Source organism: Camelus ferus, chromosome 12, assembly GCF_009834535.1.
Source record: "Camelus ferus isolate YT-003-E chromosome 12, BCGSAC_Cfer_1.0, whole genome shotgun sequence".
NCBI classification, from domain to species: Eukaryota; Metazoa; Chordata; class Mammalia; order Artiodactyla; family Camelidae; genus Camelus; species Camelus ferus.
Window position 1 is genome coordinate 65,330,777 of NC_045707.1, and position 16,963 is coordinate 65,347,739.

General features: G+C 47.1%; 2 protein-coding genes across 3 annotated transcripts in view; one reads left to right on the top strand and one right to left on the bottom strand.

Annotated features, from left to right (window-relative positions):
- The window catches only part of BEST3 (bestrophin 3), a 44,016-nt gene extending 36,623 nt beyond the window's left edge, over positions 1–7,393 (top strand). The window contains 1 exon segment of the mRNA XM_032493788.1: positions 1,330–7,393. Coding sequence (XP_032349679.1) covers positions 1,330–2,269 — 940 coding nt within the window. The 3' untranslated portion in view covers positions 2,270–7,393.
- RAB3IP (RAB3A interacting protein) overlaps positions 1–16,963 on the bottom strand; it is a 149,245-nt gene that overhangs the window by 121,330 nt on the left and 10,952 nt on the right. The gene's annotated exons all lie outside the window — the stretch shown is intronic.

The window sequence follows — 16,963 nt, forward strand, 5'->3', positions numbered from 1 at the left end:
CTGAACCAGGAATGTTAGCAAGTGACCTCTGGGCCAGGACTCTTACCTCATCCCTTGACACTGATGCAGCCGGCTTTGTAAAGAAGGGATTAGGAACAAAGACTTTGGAATCAGACTTCTGGGACTGGCCCTCACTAGCTGCACAGCCTTAGCGAATCTCTCAGGACCTCAGTTTCCTCACCTGCAAAGTGTGCATAGTAATAGCAATACCAACATGCACGGTTACTGTGATAACTGAATGAATGAATACCCAGGAGGTGCAGCCAGGAAATGTTAGCTGTTATCCGGACTGCCTTGAATTTAGCAATAACCCATTGTCTTGGGGGTTCACACGGGTCCTGGGAAAACATGACTAGTGCACTGGTAACAGGGAGAAAGAAAACGTACTGTATCTTCTTCTTCTTTTTTTTTGTCTAAGTCTCTAGATCAGTGATTCTCAAAGTACAGTCTTGGGAAATCTCTGGAAATCCCCAAGAATCAAGATGCCAAGACCCACGTCCTTAAGGTTGAAACTATTTTTGTAAAAACAGTAAAATGCTATTTGCCTTTTTTCACTCTCATTCTTTCTTGAGTGTAAGGTGGAATTCTCCAGAGGCTACGCACTGTGCAGTGATGTCATCGCTTTGTTAATGGAATGTGTGCCTGTACTTTCTTGTGCTTTTTTTTATATCCCTCAGTCATCATTTCTAACACAGTAACGAGCAGTAACTATAGTCCACATAAACAAATCTCTTTGGGGTACTCAATAATTTTTTTTTTCAACCAGCAAAATGGGTTTATTTGGGAGCAGTGAAGAACTGCAATGCGGAACATGCAACTATGCAAACCATATGCAAATCCAACAAAGCAAAGCAAAGCAAACTCTTTTATGAGGAGAAGGGGAGGTTGGAAGAGGCTTTGATAAAAAGTCCATTGGAGGAAACTGGGAGTTCAAAGTATAATGGCTTTTAATTGGCTGAGCTGTGACGGTCTCTCATTGGCTGAGCTGTTGCCAGGTAGGGAAGAAACCGTTCTTCCTCCCGCAGGCAATGGTAGTAAAACAGTGTCACTTCCAGCTGGAGATGCGTGCGTGGTATGGGGTATGTCTCTTCCCAACAGATTCCTTTTGGATCTGTATGGACCTTGATTGGTACCCAGTAATTATTAAAAGTTTAAAAGGTTCCCAAGACCAAAAAGCTTAAGAACCTCTGCTAGACTATCTCAAGCTAAAGTCCCCCTCCCTCCTCCATGTCAAAAACCATAGTGCAAAAATACCAAACTCTGAGACTCCGGCCCCAGAGCTGGGCCCCTGAAGCTGCTCTGCCTGCATTTCGTCCTTGTGTGTTTCAGGCTGTCCGGGTCCGACCTGCCCAGCGAGGAGTGGCTGTGGGATTATGAGAAGCCCGGCCACCGCCGGTCCGTGATTAGAAGAGTCAAGAGGTTCCTGAGCGCCCACGAGCACCCCTCCAGCCCCAGGCGGAGAAGCTACGGGAGGCAGGCCAGCGACAGCTCCATGTTCCTCCCGCACAGCGACCTCAGCCCGGCCAGGGATCTGCTGGCCGTGCCCCCGAGAAGCCCCCACCGTGCCTCGGCTGCCTGGAAGCAAGCCCACACCCCCGAGGGGGGGCCCCCGCTGCACTCCAGCCTCGGAGAGCTGTCCACCATCCGAGAGACCAGCCAGACAGGCACGATACAGAGCCTGACTCCCCAGTCCAGTGTGATGGGCTCCCCCACCAAAATGCCACGGGTCCCCGAGGTACAGGTCACAGCACGGGTGCCCCCGGCGGAGGGCGACCACCACGACTCCACCACCTCCATCCAGAGCTCTGACTTTACTGGGGTTCAGCCGAGCAGGACTGAGCAGGAGGACCCAGTGGGGTTGATCCTGTTCGCCTCCGAGAAAGGATCACTTCCGACGGACCCCAGTTCCCAGACAACTTCAACCAAAGATGAGAGAAACATCCTCATGTCTGCCTCCCAGGAAGACCCTCACGACAATGACATGTCCCCCAAACGGTGGAGCCTCCCAGGGCTCCTGGGGTCCAGCCGCACCTCCCTGGCAGGCCGAAGTCCACATCCCGTGAGCCCTGAGCCGCTTCTTTTACTTGACACAGAAACATCCTCAGAGACCAGTGGAATCAACACTGTGGCTGGCTCACGAGTCTCTCCCGATGTGCTGTATTTAATGGAAAACTTGGACACCAAGGAAACCGACATCATCGAGTTTAACAATGAGCAGACAGAGGAGTCACCCAAAGGAAAGCCAGAATGTTCTAGGACCTGGTTCTAGCCTTGAGTCTTACTTACCCGAAAGTTCAGCATTAGTTCCAGAGCATACCTGACAGCTAATTTTTTTCTAAACGATCACACCGTATAAGCTACTGAAAACTTTGAAGGGCATTATGATCCTGACTTTTTGAGAACGGAGAAAATCAAACACATTCGCACTATCACAAAGTGACATTCGTGGAACTTAAGCAGGCCACAGTGATGTGTCCTAACCAAATAAGGGAACTTAAAAATAGGCACAAGCCTTATAGATTCATAGACTGTTAGCTGTGCTAAGGGCCTTACAGATCATAGTCCAGTCCCCCTAGTTTTGCCAATAGGGAGGCAAAAAATTCTCTTTCCTCCTTTTTTTTTCCTTTCTTTCTTCTTTTCTTCAGTTATAAAGACAGAGAGATGGATCATGTGATGCCTCAAAAGCCCCTCCGCAATCACGATTCCCTGTTTGAGGCTTTCTAACCATCTCAATCTCACTTTTATATCTGTTATCATTTCCTAATTCTTAAGCTTCGCCAGCATCGGAAAGCTCCATCTCCCTTCAGTCTCCTTTTCTACCTTCACGACTTCATGCTCCTCTCTCCCCCCTTTGTTCTCTCGGCCTTTTGTCCTCTCTTCTCCCTGCTCCTGCTCCTCCAGTGACTCTCATCTGCCCCACCTTTCAGGTGATAATATTTTCTTCTGTCCATCTCTGCTGCTTACTTCTTGCCATGGGTTTCAAAGTCCCGGGCACTGGCAAGGCCTCCCGCAGAGCAGTCAAGGTGTCAGCAAAGCCAGCCTGACACCGTCCAGCCTCGCGGCGGAAACGGTGTGGATGCCGCGGCTGCCCACCACGCCCTGGGCCGCCAGGCGTCCTCTCTTAGGTCTTGAACACTGGAGAAAACCGAAGCCAAGAGGACATGCAACCTGCATAACCAGATGCCACAGAACCAAATAGCAAGGCTTGAAATGGTCTCACTCAGGCTCTTAAAGCAGGAGTCCCGGCCGTGTCGCGGCATGGGACCACGTGCTGGCTGGGTCGGCCGGGATGCGGTAGGGTACTGGAGCTGGGAGGTGAAGGCAGGTCCAGGACCGTACCATGGGGAGGCCTCGCTTCCTCCGAGGATCTCTTAGGGTGGCTGTGTGTTGGGGTCTCCCAACTTTGTCTGGAAGGCCATGCTGCTCTCACTATTTCTGTCATGTGAAGATGCTTGACTGCATATGGTTTAAGAAATAAACTAGCCCTAATTACTGCCACTTACTGAGTGTTCAGAGTCCCAGGCAGCAGCGTGTAAAGTTCACAGATAATCCCACTAATCCTCACGGCAATCCTAAGAATTGATATACCATTATGTCCATTTTAAAGATGAGGAGAGTGGGGAGGGGATAGCTCAGTGGCAGAGTGCCTGCCCAGCATGCACAGGGTCCTGGGTTCAATCCCCAGCACCTCCACTTAAAAAGTAAGTCAATAAATGGACCTAATTACCTCCTCCCCTAAAAAAAATTTTTTTTAATAAAAATTAAAAAAAAAATGATGAAGAGAACGGAGGCTTTAGAGAAGGCAAGTAATCTGACTAAAGTCACACAGCCCAGAAATGGCAGAGCTCGGATTCAAGCCCAGGTTCATCTGACTGAAGAGCCCACTCTTTCGCCCAGAGCACTTCATCCCTGGGCTGTGCTGAATGGAGGGTCCCAGACCTGCCAGCAGTTTGCCCAGAATTCCGGACAATGCCCCACAGGAGCCAGGCCCAAATCTCTCCAGCCTTGGAGGCCTGTCTGGGTCCTCCCTGTTTAATTAAGTCTACCTGGGTCTTTTATGCATGTGTCCGGGATGGCAGTGCCCCACCTTGGAGCCCAGCCATGGTCCCCTTTATTTTTCTAACAGAAGAAAGTTAGCAGGACCCTCCCTTCCCTTCCCCAACTCCTCCCAATATGCAATGTTATAATTAGCACATTTTGTTACAAGGCGTCGCATCTGACTGGGCCACCGCAGCTGCAGGACAGCAACGACATTTACTTGAACTGGCTTTTCTCAAAGCACTGAAAGGAAGTACGTTATTGGAAGAGATGCTACACACTGGTCGTTCTCTGTGTCGGTCTGTGGCGTCAGCAGCGGGGAAAGCACCCAGATCCCCAAAGCACTGTGCCTGGACTATGCGCTCAAGCCCCCGTACACCGCGGCTAACATGCAGGAACCCTACCCCTCTCCCAGCCTCTTCATCCTATCTTCCTGGACATTTCAACTGAAGTTTTCTACTCTCTTCTCTTGGCTTTGTCTGTTGCTCAAATTCAAATAAGTCTCTACTTAGCTGCTTTGGAAATAGAATCGATTTTTGTTCCGAAATCCAACGTGATAAATTACACACAGAGTCACACGTTTTGTGAGGACCAGGAGAGTCCATGTAACTCTGCTTGCATCCATCCCTTAGGTACCTTCATCCAAAGAATCACTTCATTTCCTTGCTATTTCATCAACATCTGAGGTGGCCTCCGTTTACTCCTTGCACCGCAAACTGGATGATGATTGTTCAGTGAGCCCACGTGGTGGAACTCAGGTTTTACCCGACACGGACCAAAGCTGCAAAAACAGAACGATTTCTTCTCGTGTGCCTGGTTTTACTGACTGCCTCGGCCATCTCCTCCTGAGCTCTGGAAACTTCCACCCATTGGGTGAATGGTCACAGCGTCCAGCGGCTTAGTGTTTTGGGCTTATTCCTTCCAAGAACAGGCTCAGCGCTGGTCTGCATTAAACGTAACCCACCAGCCAGGGGCGCAGCGTGGCCAGGCCCCCTACTGCAGTCTCTCATCTCCAGAGATGAGAACTCTGCCCTGATGCCGGGGTCCACAGGCCAGAAAGATAAAGGCCCATGAACCTTTTCTCTGTCCTCCAAGAATTTAGGGAGGACTGCTTCTCCTCCTGTCAAAACAAAGAAGGCTATTTTCCCTGCCCTTTTAATGGTCTGCTTCTTGGGGCAGGCATCCATTTCGGCCCAGGTCAGCTAAGCTGTGCAAAACACATTTCAAGTAGAATGGGGAAATATCAAATTTACCATGGGTTTAGAGAAGACTCAAACATACAGCCCTCTCTTTTAGTGTTTCCCCTCCAGCTTCCACTGTCTCCAGGGAAAGTGGTTCAATCCTCAAGCATCATTCTGAGATCTTCTTAACCATGGAGTCTCCTCTCAGAATCTGCTGAACCCAGGCAGCCATGGGGGTGATGGAATGGGGACTACCTAGCCTGTGACTCCCCTCGAGTAGCTTTATGAACTTGAACGAGGCCCCGCCCTTCAGTCTCTCACATTCTCATCTGGGAAATGGGCTCTTCTCTGTGCCGTCTCACTGGCCATGGTGAGGAGTGGAGGGAGTGGATGTGAAAAGGCGCGGAGCCCCGGACATTGCTGGGACAGGTGCCCTGGGGGATTCACCACCGACTACAGAAGAAAGGACTTCGTTCTCCCATCTTCATTCAGGCATTTGCTTGTAGGAACGCCTTCCTCTCTTCTCCAAGATTCTCATCTCTTTCATCCAGAATGCTCCCCATTTCTCTTTTGGCTTCATTTTTTTTTTCTTTCATATGCTTCCCAACCTCTCTCCCCTCTCCTCCTTCTCCCCAGTGTTATTTCTCACTCCTTCACTCACCGCAGCACCACGGCGATCACTTCTGCCCCTAACCCATCGTGTGTATCAGTCCCCTCAATCCAAATGTGGAACTAGGGAAAAATTAATTCTTTGTTCTTTCCACTGTAATTCTAGAGGATTTAGCATCCTTGGTTTGCCATTAGACAAGGACCCTCTTAGAGCATCAAATCTCCCTACTCCTGGTCCTAAGTAGGAATAATAAATACAACTTCCAAAAAGATTCCTAAGCAAGAGGCAAATTAGAACCTAATTCCCTTCCCTGTTCACAATCATCATCTCCATGGTCGACACAGTCCTTTTCTGAAGTGCTGTGGTCTGAATAGGAATAACCAAGGATTTTCCTCATTTTGTCTTTTCAGACGTATCTCGGGTCCTCAATCCTTTCACAGGGCTTTCTGTTTTCCTTAGTTCTATGAAGCCTGACTTCTAGGACAGTATTTTCCACTGAAATGGCTATTGAGTCGAAAGAACCAGTTCACAAATACTGGAACTGATCTTAGAAGACCTAGAAGAAGGGTGTGTGTGGCCAGCTCATCCCCTGTTGTAGCAAAAAGAAAACTGAAAAAATGACCCTGGGAAATAGAGGCACAAATAACGTATTTGTTAATTGAGTTAATTACTCAATTAACTCCAACTGGAGATGCAGGTTTTGTGTTCTGTGTCTGAGTTAGTTTAGAGAACAGGCCCAATTCTTCCTTTCAGCACAGGAAGATCTGGCCGGGTGGGTCCCTGCAAGCATCGTCTCTGAATTTCTCGTTTTAGACGTTTACCTCACAGAGGCAGCCAAAGGCATGTTGTCTCCTGGATCCTGAAAACAGATAAGAGCATTTCTAAAACAGAGTCTTGTTCAGAAATGTGGGTGTGTCCCAAGTTCTTTCCCGAGCTAGTGGCTGTTCCCCTGAGGTGACTGTGCACCCAGGGAACATTTGGCAACATCTGGAGACATTCAGGGCTGTCATGCTGGGCAGTGTTACCAGCATCTAGGTGAGTCGAGGCCGGAGATGCTGCAAAGCACAGGACAGACGCCCACAACAACCATCAAGCCCAAGACAGGTTGGGAAACCTGAGTTAGGCCAGTGGGAAGGTAAAAATGAGACAACCAACAAAGAGATGAAGGAAGAGAGGTGAACTAGAGAAAGAAACAGAACTAGAAGAGAACAGGTAAACCCAGTGAGTGGCGAAGTTCCTATCCTGTGCACAGGCTATGAACTAGTAACCATTTCTCCCTTGATGCTAAAGGATCAAATCCAGAAAAATCAGATGGGAGCCCCGAGGGGCACCTTCAGGGAATGCCTCGGATGGCTCTCACCAGGAAGAGTGATTAAATGCCATCACTAGCATGATTAGACTCTTCTGAGAATGCAGTTTATATAAAGGGTGACAACAATTTATGATGCCAAATATTATATAAGAATTAGTGCCAATAAACTGCTAGACACTGGATGGACACCGGATCCAGCTTTGGCCTTTATATACGTCTTACTTAGGACCAAATAAACCGTATCTTCTGGCAGATGATTTGGCATTTATATTTTTACTAGTAAATAGGTACCCTGGGTAGGATCTGTCTACCTCCTTTGTGAACCCATGAGCCAAGGAAGCTCATGGATTCCCCCACCTCCTGCATGCCTCCAGCACTCCCAGGAGAATAACATGAGGAAACTGGTGAAGTTCTGGGTGATGTCTCCAGGGGGACTTTTATTCATAGTCTTTCGTGAAACATTAAGCAACTGCTGTGTGTCAGGCATTCAGTGAAAGCTGAGTGGGTGGGTGTTGGGCCCCTCTTCCCGCCCTCATCCATCTGTCACTCTTCTGCAGATAAATAGATAAATATCAAAATGCCCTCGGAAGTCCACCAGCTTAATGTTTGTATGTTTGTTTGTCTGTTTCCTTTCATCCCCAATCCTGTTCTCCCTCCCAACCATCCTAATGTGTTTAATGTAAAGCCCTATGTCTGTGTACATTCTTACAAAAAGTATATTAGTGTTTTGTGTGCAAGTATTCTCAGCTTATGCAGATGTTCATACTATAGGCCTCATTTGCTTCTTTGTTGGTTTGTTGGATTGTTTTTCACTCCATACAGTGTTTTTAAGATCCTCCCCAGTTTCCTGTGTACATCGAATCCATTGTTTCTAACTCACTCCTGTGTGCTCTAAGGTGTCTTATAGCTGGTTTATCTGCTTCCCAGTTTGCCTCCATCCCCTCCACAGAAGCACCCTTGGACACGTTCCTTTATAACCCTGTAGGAGAGTTTCTCTGGGATGCACATGCATGAGCAGAGTCTCCGGCTCACAGGGTCTGAATATATTGAACCTGACTCTATTGCCGAAAGGCTCTCCAGAATGACAGCATCAGACTGGCACCCCATCTCCGCCCCCAGCAGCTCGCTGTATCTCCACTTCCTTCCCCACCCCCACCACATGCTTGGCAGCACCTAGATTTCTAATCTTCCCAGTCCCACAAGTATGAAGTAGCGCCTGCTGGATGTCTGCCCGGCATTCACCCGCCGGTTGAACATTCCCGATGACTATACGACATTCACCTGGTTTACAAATGACATCAAGTGTCTCTTCACGTGCTGAATTCTTTTAGGACTCCTCTTCCCTCTTCTGAAAATTGCCTTTTCAGATTCTTTGCCCCTTTAGCTAATGGGGGCCTCTATACTTTTTATTGGTTGTAGGGAGTCTTCTTGATACTAATGGTGAGCTTGTTACTCACACACACGGTCAGGGGACCTTACAAACTCCAATGGGAGGAACACTTCTCAAGATTAAAAAGCACTTTCTTTTATTTTTTTAATTCTTTTTTGGGGGGTGGGGGTAATTAGGTTGGTTGGTCTGTTTGTTTAATGAAAGAACTGGGGATTGAACCCAGGACCTCATGCATGCTAAGTACACACGCTACCACTGAGCTCTACCCTCCTCCAAGAAAAACACTTTCAAGCAAAGGACCCATCACATTTTTTTTTTCCAGTAAAAATGGAGTCCATCACTAAAGAATGTGAGAACACAGGCAAGTTCCTGAATGACAGGTACACCTCTCTTCAACATAAGCTTGCACCTCCTGGTCGCCATTCAGAGGCTGTGTGTCCCCTGCTACTCTGCCAAGGAAGAGGGTTCGGAATAAGCTGTGAGAGGTCGGACGGGGTGATGCCACCCTCATGGGTACAGTCGAAATGGGGCATGTGCTGACCTGTCCTAGGAGGTAGCCATGCCCTTTCCACTGGGACGTTACTTCCACTCAGTGTCTTGTTCAACCCACGTGTCCCCATGCTTAGGACAGTGCCTGACACAGCTCAAAAAAATATATGAATGAGTGCTTGAAAGAAAGAAAAAAATGAATGAATGAATAAACCAAACTAGATCTAGATCCAAAGTCAGCAGACCAGGAAATCTCAATCAAATGTCACCAACAATCTGAGCTGTGTGGACTCAATCAAGTCACTGGAACACTCCAGACTTCATCTTGCTCAGCTCTGAAATGAGTGGCGAGACTAAGTGATGTAAGGTCCCTCTCAAATGCTGGTTCCAACATTTCTGTGTGCTGGAATCATATTACACGTGTATGACTTACATGAATTTGATTATGTGAGCTCGGCAAGGGGAAGAGAAGCACTTATACACATGCATAAAGAAAAGGCCCTGTAAACTGACTATACTCCAATAAAAAAAAATCTAATAAACTGACTATGCTTCAATAAAAATAATAAATAAATAAGTAAATCTATTTGAGACAGGTTAGAAAGGAAGGAAGGAAGAAAGGATGAAAGAAAAGGCCCTGGTGCAGCCACTATGGAAAAGAGTATGGAGAGCCCTTTAAAAACTAAAAATAGACTTACCCTATGATCCAGCAACCCCACTCCTAGGCATATGTAGAGTTTTCTCAGAGAAAACTCTAATTTGAAAAGATACATGTGCCCCCAATGTTCCTAGCAGCACTATTTACAATAGCCAAGATGTGGAAGCAACCTAAGTGTCCATCGACAGATGACTGGATAAAAAAGATGTGGCATATATATGAGCAATGGAATACTACTCAGCCATAAAAAAGAATAAAATAATGCCATTTGCAGCAACATGGATGAACCGAGAGATTGTCATACTAAATGAAGTAAGTCAGACAGAGAAAGAAAAATACCATATGATGTCACTTATATATGGAATCTAAAAAAATGAGACAAATGAATTTATTTACAAAGCAGAAACAGACTCACAGACTTAGAAAACAGACCTATGGTTACCAGGGGAAAAGGGAGGACGGATCAATTGACAGTTCGGATTTGCAAATACTAACTACCATGTATAAAATAGATAAACAACAAGTTTCTACTAAGTAACACAGGGAACTATATTCAATACCTTATAATAGCCTATAATGAAAAACAATATGAAAAGGAAGGAATATATATATGTATGACTGAATCACTATGCTGTACACCTAAGTTAACACAACATTGTAAATCCACTATACTTCAGTTTAAAAAATAAAGAAAAGGCCCTCATCACTTCTCCCTGCGGAACACATCCCTCGGAGTGATTGGGAGATGGAAGACATAAATCCCACTCAATCAGTCCCAATGCACTGAGAGTGATTCCCCTGAGAATTTCCCAAACAACTTGGTTCCTAAACACAAGCCTACCATTTCATCTGCTATCCAGTTGAACGACTTCCAACAATTTTTCACATCCAGGCATATGGACTTCCTGAGAAAGGTACTAATAAAGTGCCCGACATGGACCCTCCCTAACAGATTTTCAACGGTCAGTTTTCATTCCACTGATGTTCTCATTATGTGCTGACTTCAGGGCTGAGGTTCTGCATGAGATCACAGTGATATAATCATGACCCGAGGATTTGTACTGGGGCATCTGAGAAGTAACAGTTTCCATGAAGAGAAAGTGCAACACTGGAAGCACTTACAGCAATTTTACTGAATCTGGTTTTTTGTTCTTTTTTTTTTTTTTCACATTAAGCAGAATAATGACAAGTAATAAGTTCTGTGACTTCGCAGTCAGAGACAAAGTTAGATATACAACTTTGAGCCCCAGTGGGAAAGTGGTGGCTGGTGTTCTGAATCTGATTTTCTGATAGCTCGTGCTTGGCCAGGATTCTCTAATTTACCACAGTCGCCACCACTCCCTATTGCCCTACACTAGGCCTGCTTCAATCAGTGGTTACCTCCTTGGCCCTGTTGGGTATCTTGAATTTGCAGTTCTTTTACTAATAAAGCACCAGCAGATCCATGGAGACCTCAGTGACTGTGAATTCCCTAAACTGTGCAAAGAAGAATAGAATAACAGTCTCAGAGCATCTTTCTACTTATTGCTATAAACTGCAGCAGCCCCACGTGACCGCTGAGATGCGTTAAATCTGTATTTCTTTTCCGACCTGCCTCTCTGGGTGAACTGTTTGGTCTTATCCTCCCTGGCTCACCAACAGCGCAGCTCATTTCAAGATGCAGGGATTCAGGACATTAACCAACCTAGCTTGACAGGCCCTGCTGGCAGCAGGCCTTGCAGGGATGTCAGACAGCATGTCGAATCTGTGTCATCCCCATTGGAGAGACCCGAGCTTCTCCACTGCAGCCAGTCCCAGGCCCCGGCAGGTGGGACGTCTCTTGCTGTGGACAGAGGCAGCCTGGAGCCCCCCTGCTGTTTCCAGCCATCGGCCTCAGGACCCATCAGTCACTCTGAGGTCAGCTCCAGAGCCAGCGGCACGGAGCACTGAATGTGACAGGGGCAGCGCCACGGGGAGGGGAGCTGAAAGCATGTATACTTTTTAGAAGCCAGCTTCATGTTCCTGAGAAAAAGGGCAAGTCAGTCAGTGGAAGGAGGAGAAACAGCTAAACCACAGTTGGTAAGCCCTGTTGGAGCGGGGAAATGATGGCTAGGGAAGAAATCAGACCCACTCACTGCCTGGGAAAGAAAACCTCTAAAAGCCACATGGGGCCAGAAGTTGATCAAAGACCGGATGTTGGGAAAAACACCAAATCCAAGAGGGCAGAACTGTCCCCTGCTGGTCATGCTTTCCCAGATGGGCACTGGCTTGTGTTTAGCCAACATTAAGTCCAGAGTCACTCTCCTCAGAATACACGCCAAGGGTTACTCAGAGAGCCTGTGGGAGGAGCCCAAGAGCTTAAGAACCAAGAGTAGGAAGCCCAGTGTCAGACTGGAAATGACCCTCTCCCTCTGTCCCGTCACCACCCTGGGGGGCTGGCAGCTGCCTCGCCTGTTACCCGAGGCCATCGAGGTGGGTGCCACCCCCAGCCACAGCTTTTGCAAACCCCACCCTGCTGTTACCCCATCAAATACGCAATACAATTCTGATATAAACACAGCTCCTAAGATCCAGAGCTGCCCAGGGCTGATGGTGACATCTAGATCTTGAAAACTGCTGGTACACACAATCCCATCCCGCAGGGCCTCCTGGGATCAAAAACAGCAGATGGGAACCACGTGGGCATCACTGCCGCCCTGCACCCACGACACGAGGCAGGCTGGGGACCAGGCTCGCGCCTTTCCGGTGTAGTTTTCGGCACACAGGATGGACTTCCTGTGTGTCAATGGTAAAGGTTAGGCAAGACACACTGATAGTCTTTTGTGGTCCACACTACACCAAGGGCACAGAAAACAAAGTTCTTATTTTCACTTTATGTTCCACTCATAAAACCAAACTTCAAATGTGGCCTAGTCACCGTGTGCCAACAAGAGAACATAAGGGTAAGAACGTGAGCTTCTGGACTCAGATTGTGTGGGTTCAAATCCCGGATCCATCCCTGTTTGTGAAGTTCCTTAACCTCCGACCTGGTTTCCTCACAGATAAAATGAGGATAATAGCAATACTATTACTGTGTGTATTAAATGAGTTAATACATACAAAACTCATAGCACATTGCCTGTCATATAGTAGGCACTTAATAAATGTGTGTGTGATTTCTATATTTAGAATTTTTAATATTAAAAATTAAAATTTTTGATTTTATTTTATTGAAGTATAGTTGATTTACAATGCTAGTTTCAGGTGTCAGCAGAGTGATTCAGTTATATATATAATACATTTTTTTTCAGATTCTTTTTCATTATAGCTTATTACAAGATATTGAACATAGTTCCCTGTGCTATATACAGGTCTTTGTTATCTATTTTATATATATTAGCGTATATCTGCTAATCCCAAACTCCTAATTTATCCCTTCCCCCCTTTTATATGTTTGCTATCATTATTATATCATCGTGGTATTAAAGAGGATGGTGATTAAGAGCTGAGACACCGGGTTCTATTCAGGCTCAAACACTTACTCGCTAAGTGACCTGGTCGAGTTACCCGACGTGCCTCAGCCTCAGTTTCATAAACTGTAAAATGAAATTAATGCCATTACCCTCCTCGTAGGGTTGTTTTGAAAATTAAATGAAATAGTGGATTTAAAGCAATTAAGGCAGGGCCTGGAGCAAAGTTACAGCCCAGTAATTGTTAACTATTTTTATTGTTATTTAATGAAATGGGTTTGACATTGGAACAAAAGTAAGATATGAGAATGTTTAATGTTTCTTCCCCAAAGTAGAAAAATGACCTCTCTGCTGAGTCAAAGACATAGGTACATAATTTCTTCAATTTCCTGCCTTCGGCCCATTTGATAAAACAGCACAGAGCCAACTCCACTTGCAGAAGCAACGGCCAAAGCGGGCTTTCCCCTAACGGCGCAGCCGCGGCCTGCCGCCAGGGGGCAGCAGTTAGCCCGTGGCGCTTTGGAAGCCCCGGGTCAGACAACTATTCGAGTCACCCCCAATCAGCGTGTATTTTCTGAAGGCCCAATCTCACAGCAAAAAGAAGGAAACGAAAAAAAAGACCTGGTGAGGCAGATCCCTCCTGGAACCAGGGACCTGGCCTCAGGCCGCAGGACACCCCCATGAGCTTGTGAGCGCCCAGCCCTGGTGTCATTGCCGGCCGAGCAGTCCCAGCCCCAGGGAAGGCCTTGAATGTGAGAAACTATAGGGTGAGGTGTTCCAAAACACGGAGGGGCTCGCAGGTGGCAGATGGGCCTGCTAGGAGCAATGGTCCCCAGTCTAAGGTGACAAAAGGGAAAATAAAAGAAGGAAGCATGGGTGTAGAATGTGAGGAAAGAGGGAAAGACAAAAATGGGGAGGGGTCTCCCACACTGCCTCCCGGGCCCACTCGGTACCCCCAGGGCCGTGGGCGGCCGGGCCCCTCCCTTCATTTGAACCGCAGCCCCCACCCCCAATCCAAGGGCATTACCAGATGGGGGCCAAGGACAGCCCAGGCATCTACACTTTATTTCTTAAAACTTTTGTTAACGTTTAAAATCTCTCCCAAATAGGTTGTTTACCAAAGAGAAAAACAGCCAAGAAATTGGCAGCTAAGGGGCTTATCAGGAGGGAAAATGTAATAAAGATGAGTGTGCCATCTGAGATGAAGGAGGTGATTGAACAAGCCCCTCCTGGGTGCGCTCGGGCTGGCGGGCGTCTGTCAGGTCAAGGAGGGAGATCCGGGTGCGGACAGAGAGGGCAAGGCTGCACCACTGGGAGGCGGACACCCCAGTCTGAGCAGAGCTGGGAGCTTCAGCCTCATCACATCTCGAGGCCCCTCAGATCCAGCTGCTTCTCTCTTCTGGAATCAATGGGACATTAGGAATAGTCTCTTTGTCTGCAGGACATCCAGGGACAGACCTGAGAGGCTGCTGTCGGCCTACCAGCACCAGGCAGGTGACAGTAAATACATTCATGTTGGGTCTCCTTGCCAACGATCTGCCAGTTTCTAGAACCTTGGGATGGGAAGAAAATTTAGGGCTCGTCTAGCTCAGTGCCCCAGCGTGAGTGATAGAATTCTGCCTACAGCTTTCCTGCCAAGATTCATCCAGCCGAATCCCTCCAGTGAAAGACAAGTCGCCTCTGCAAGGCGACCTACTGTGTGCTGGGGCATCACACTTGGGAGACGGCCTTGTCCACAACAAGGGGAAAGGTGCCCCCTGGCAACCAGATCCCATGGGTTCTCAGTCTGCCTCTGGGTCCATCCCCAATTATCCCATCCTTCTCCACACTCAGGACCAGCCCCAGACATCTGAGGAATGCCATTACGCTGCACCTAATAACCCCTATCTCTCTCTCTCTCTCTCTCTCACACACACACACACACACACACCCCTTTTCTTGAGACCAAATCTTGCCAAACCAAGACCCCAGTTGTTCTTTACATCTCATGATCCTGAGTCTCTTCACATCCTGATCTCTCTCTGCTGGGTGTGTCAGTTTCACCATGGCCCCACCCAAATCAGCTTCCTTGTTATAGACACTGGGCTTCTGTTCACATGGCCCCATGATGGGGAGACCTGGGCCTGTTCTGTTCACTGCTGTATCCGCCCCGCAAAGATCTGTCTGCTGTCTGGTCCACTGCTAGACACTCAAGGAGTATTTGCTTAGTAAATGAATGCCATTTTGAAAATACAGGCTCACTCTGGTTTTGTTGTAGTTGTAGTTGGTGCTTGTTGTTAACGGTCAGGAGGAACAGTTTTACTCTGGATATACGAACCCCATCCAAGTAGACATATCAAACAGACAGCTGGATAGACAGACAAATCTGCAGCTTAGAGGAGAGGTCAGGGCTGGAGAGAGAGCATGCGGACACCAATTCACAGAGAATAAAGTTACATCACTGCATGAACTTGCCTAGAAATTCAGCTGATCCAGGATTCCAGCCTCTTTCCACGTGGCCTTCCAGAGCCAGCGACCAGCAGAACAGAGGACACGGGCCTCTCCTCTGTGCCCCACCCCCAACCCAAGCAGTAGAGACCTCAGGCTTGCTCCCCATCCCCCCCTCCATCCACCATCCCTGGGAGGTCCCCATCCTTTACACAAGGGAGTGTACTGCCCTCTTTGTCAATGGGGACTCCAGAGGAAAGATCTGAATCGTGTGCATTTCTGGGAGGGACATGGTCAGCTTCTCCCACTGCTAGAGAAAGCCAGCCACCTCCAACTCTAAAGCTGATTTCTTTCTCAGCACATAGTTGGACTTTCAGAGATCAGCCAGCGAGAAAGGGGCATTTGTGTGCTTTCTTCTCACATCCACTCACCAAGACAGGCACACAGTGTTGGAATCCTGGTGCCCCATGGTGGACTCCCAGAGACACGAGTGCCCCCTGGTGGTCAAAAGTAGCGCTGACCACTATGAGACTAACACCGTCAGCTCGTTAGCTGGTGATCAGAATAACTAACACTTACCAGGAGCATTTATCATGAGCCAGACTTGTAATAAAAAGTTTACCCAGATTAACCCATTCACTGCTCATCCTAATCTTATGAAGTCCTGCTATTCTACTGTTTTCCCCATTTTATAAATGAGAAATTGATCAAAGCAATCGGGATTTGCTCAAAGTCACAAAGGGTAGAGGAGATTGGCTGGTCTCCTCCTGGTCACCTCTCCCCTCCAGCTCCTATAGAGAGACATAAGCCATCCCAGAAGGAAAGGGGGAATTTAATACACATGTTTTTCATTTAAAAAGTAAACACATTACATATTTTGGAAAAACTGGGAAGAAAAATAAATTGCCTATTATCAAAACCATGTCAGCATTTTAACATACTTCCTTTCTATCTTTTTTGCCCTTAATCATAAGCAAGATATAAATTCTTCATTGAAGAATATTCTTTAAGATATTTTTCCTTCAAGAATTTTCTGTTTTAGAATATGAAAATCTGCTGTACATGAGAAATTGACAGAACATTGTAAACTGTCTCTACTTCAATAAAAACATATATACACACAAAAAAAAACTTAAAAAAAAAGAGAAAGAAACAAGAAAACCAAAAAACAAAACAAAAAGAACTTTCTGTTCTTAGATGTGATTTTCACACTTTTTTAGTCAAAGCAACAGGCTTTTACTTGGACATCCAGGAAGGCTGACTGACCTAGAGCTCCCAGCCAGGAATTCTGTAACATCCCAGCCTGCCCCAGGGCGCTACCCAGAGAGCCAGGGTTGCTGTGGAGACCGAGTGTGGTGTGAAACCTCAGGGCAGGTCACAGAGCCAGTCAGCTGAGTGCACTGCCCTCAGGGCCGGTGTCCCAGAGGGAA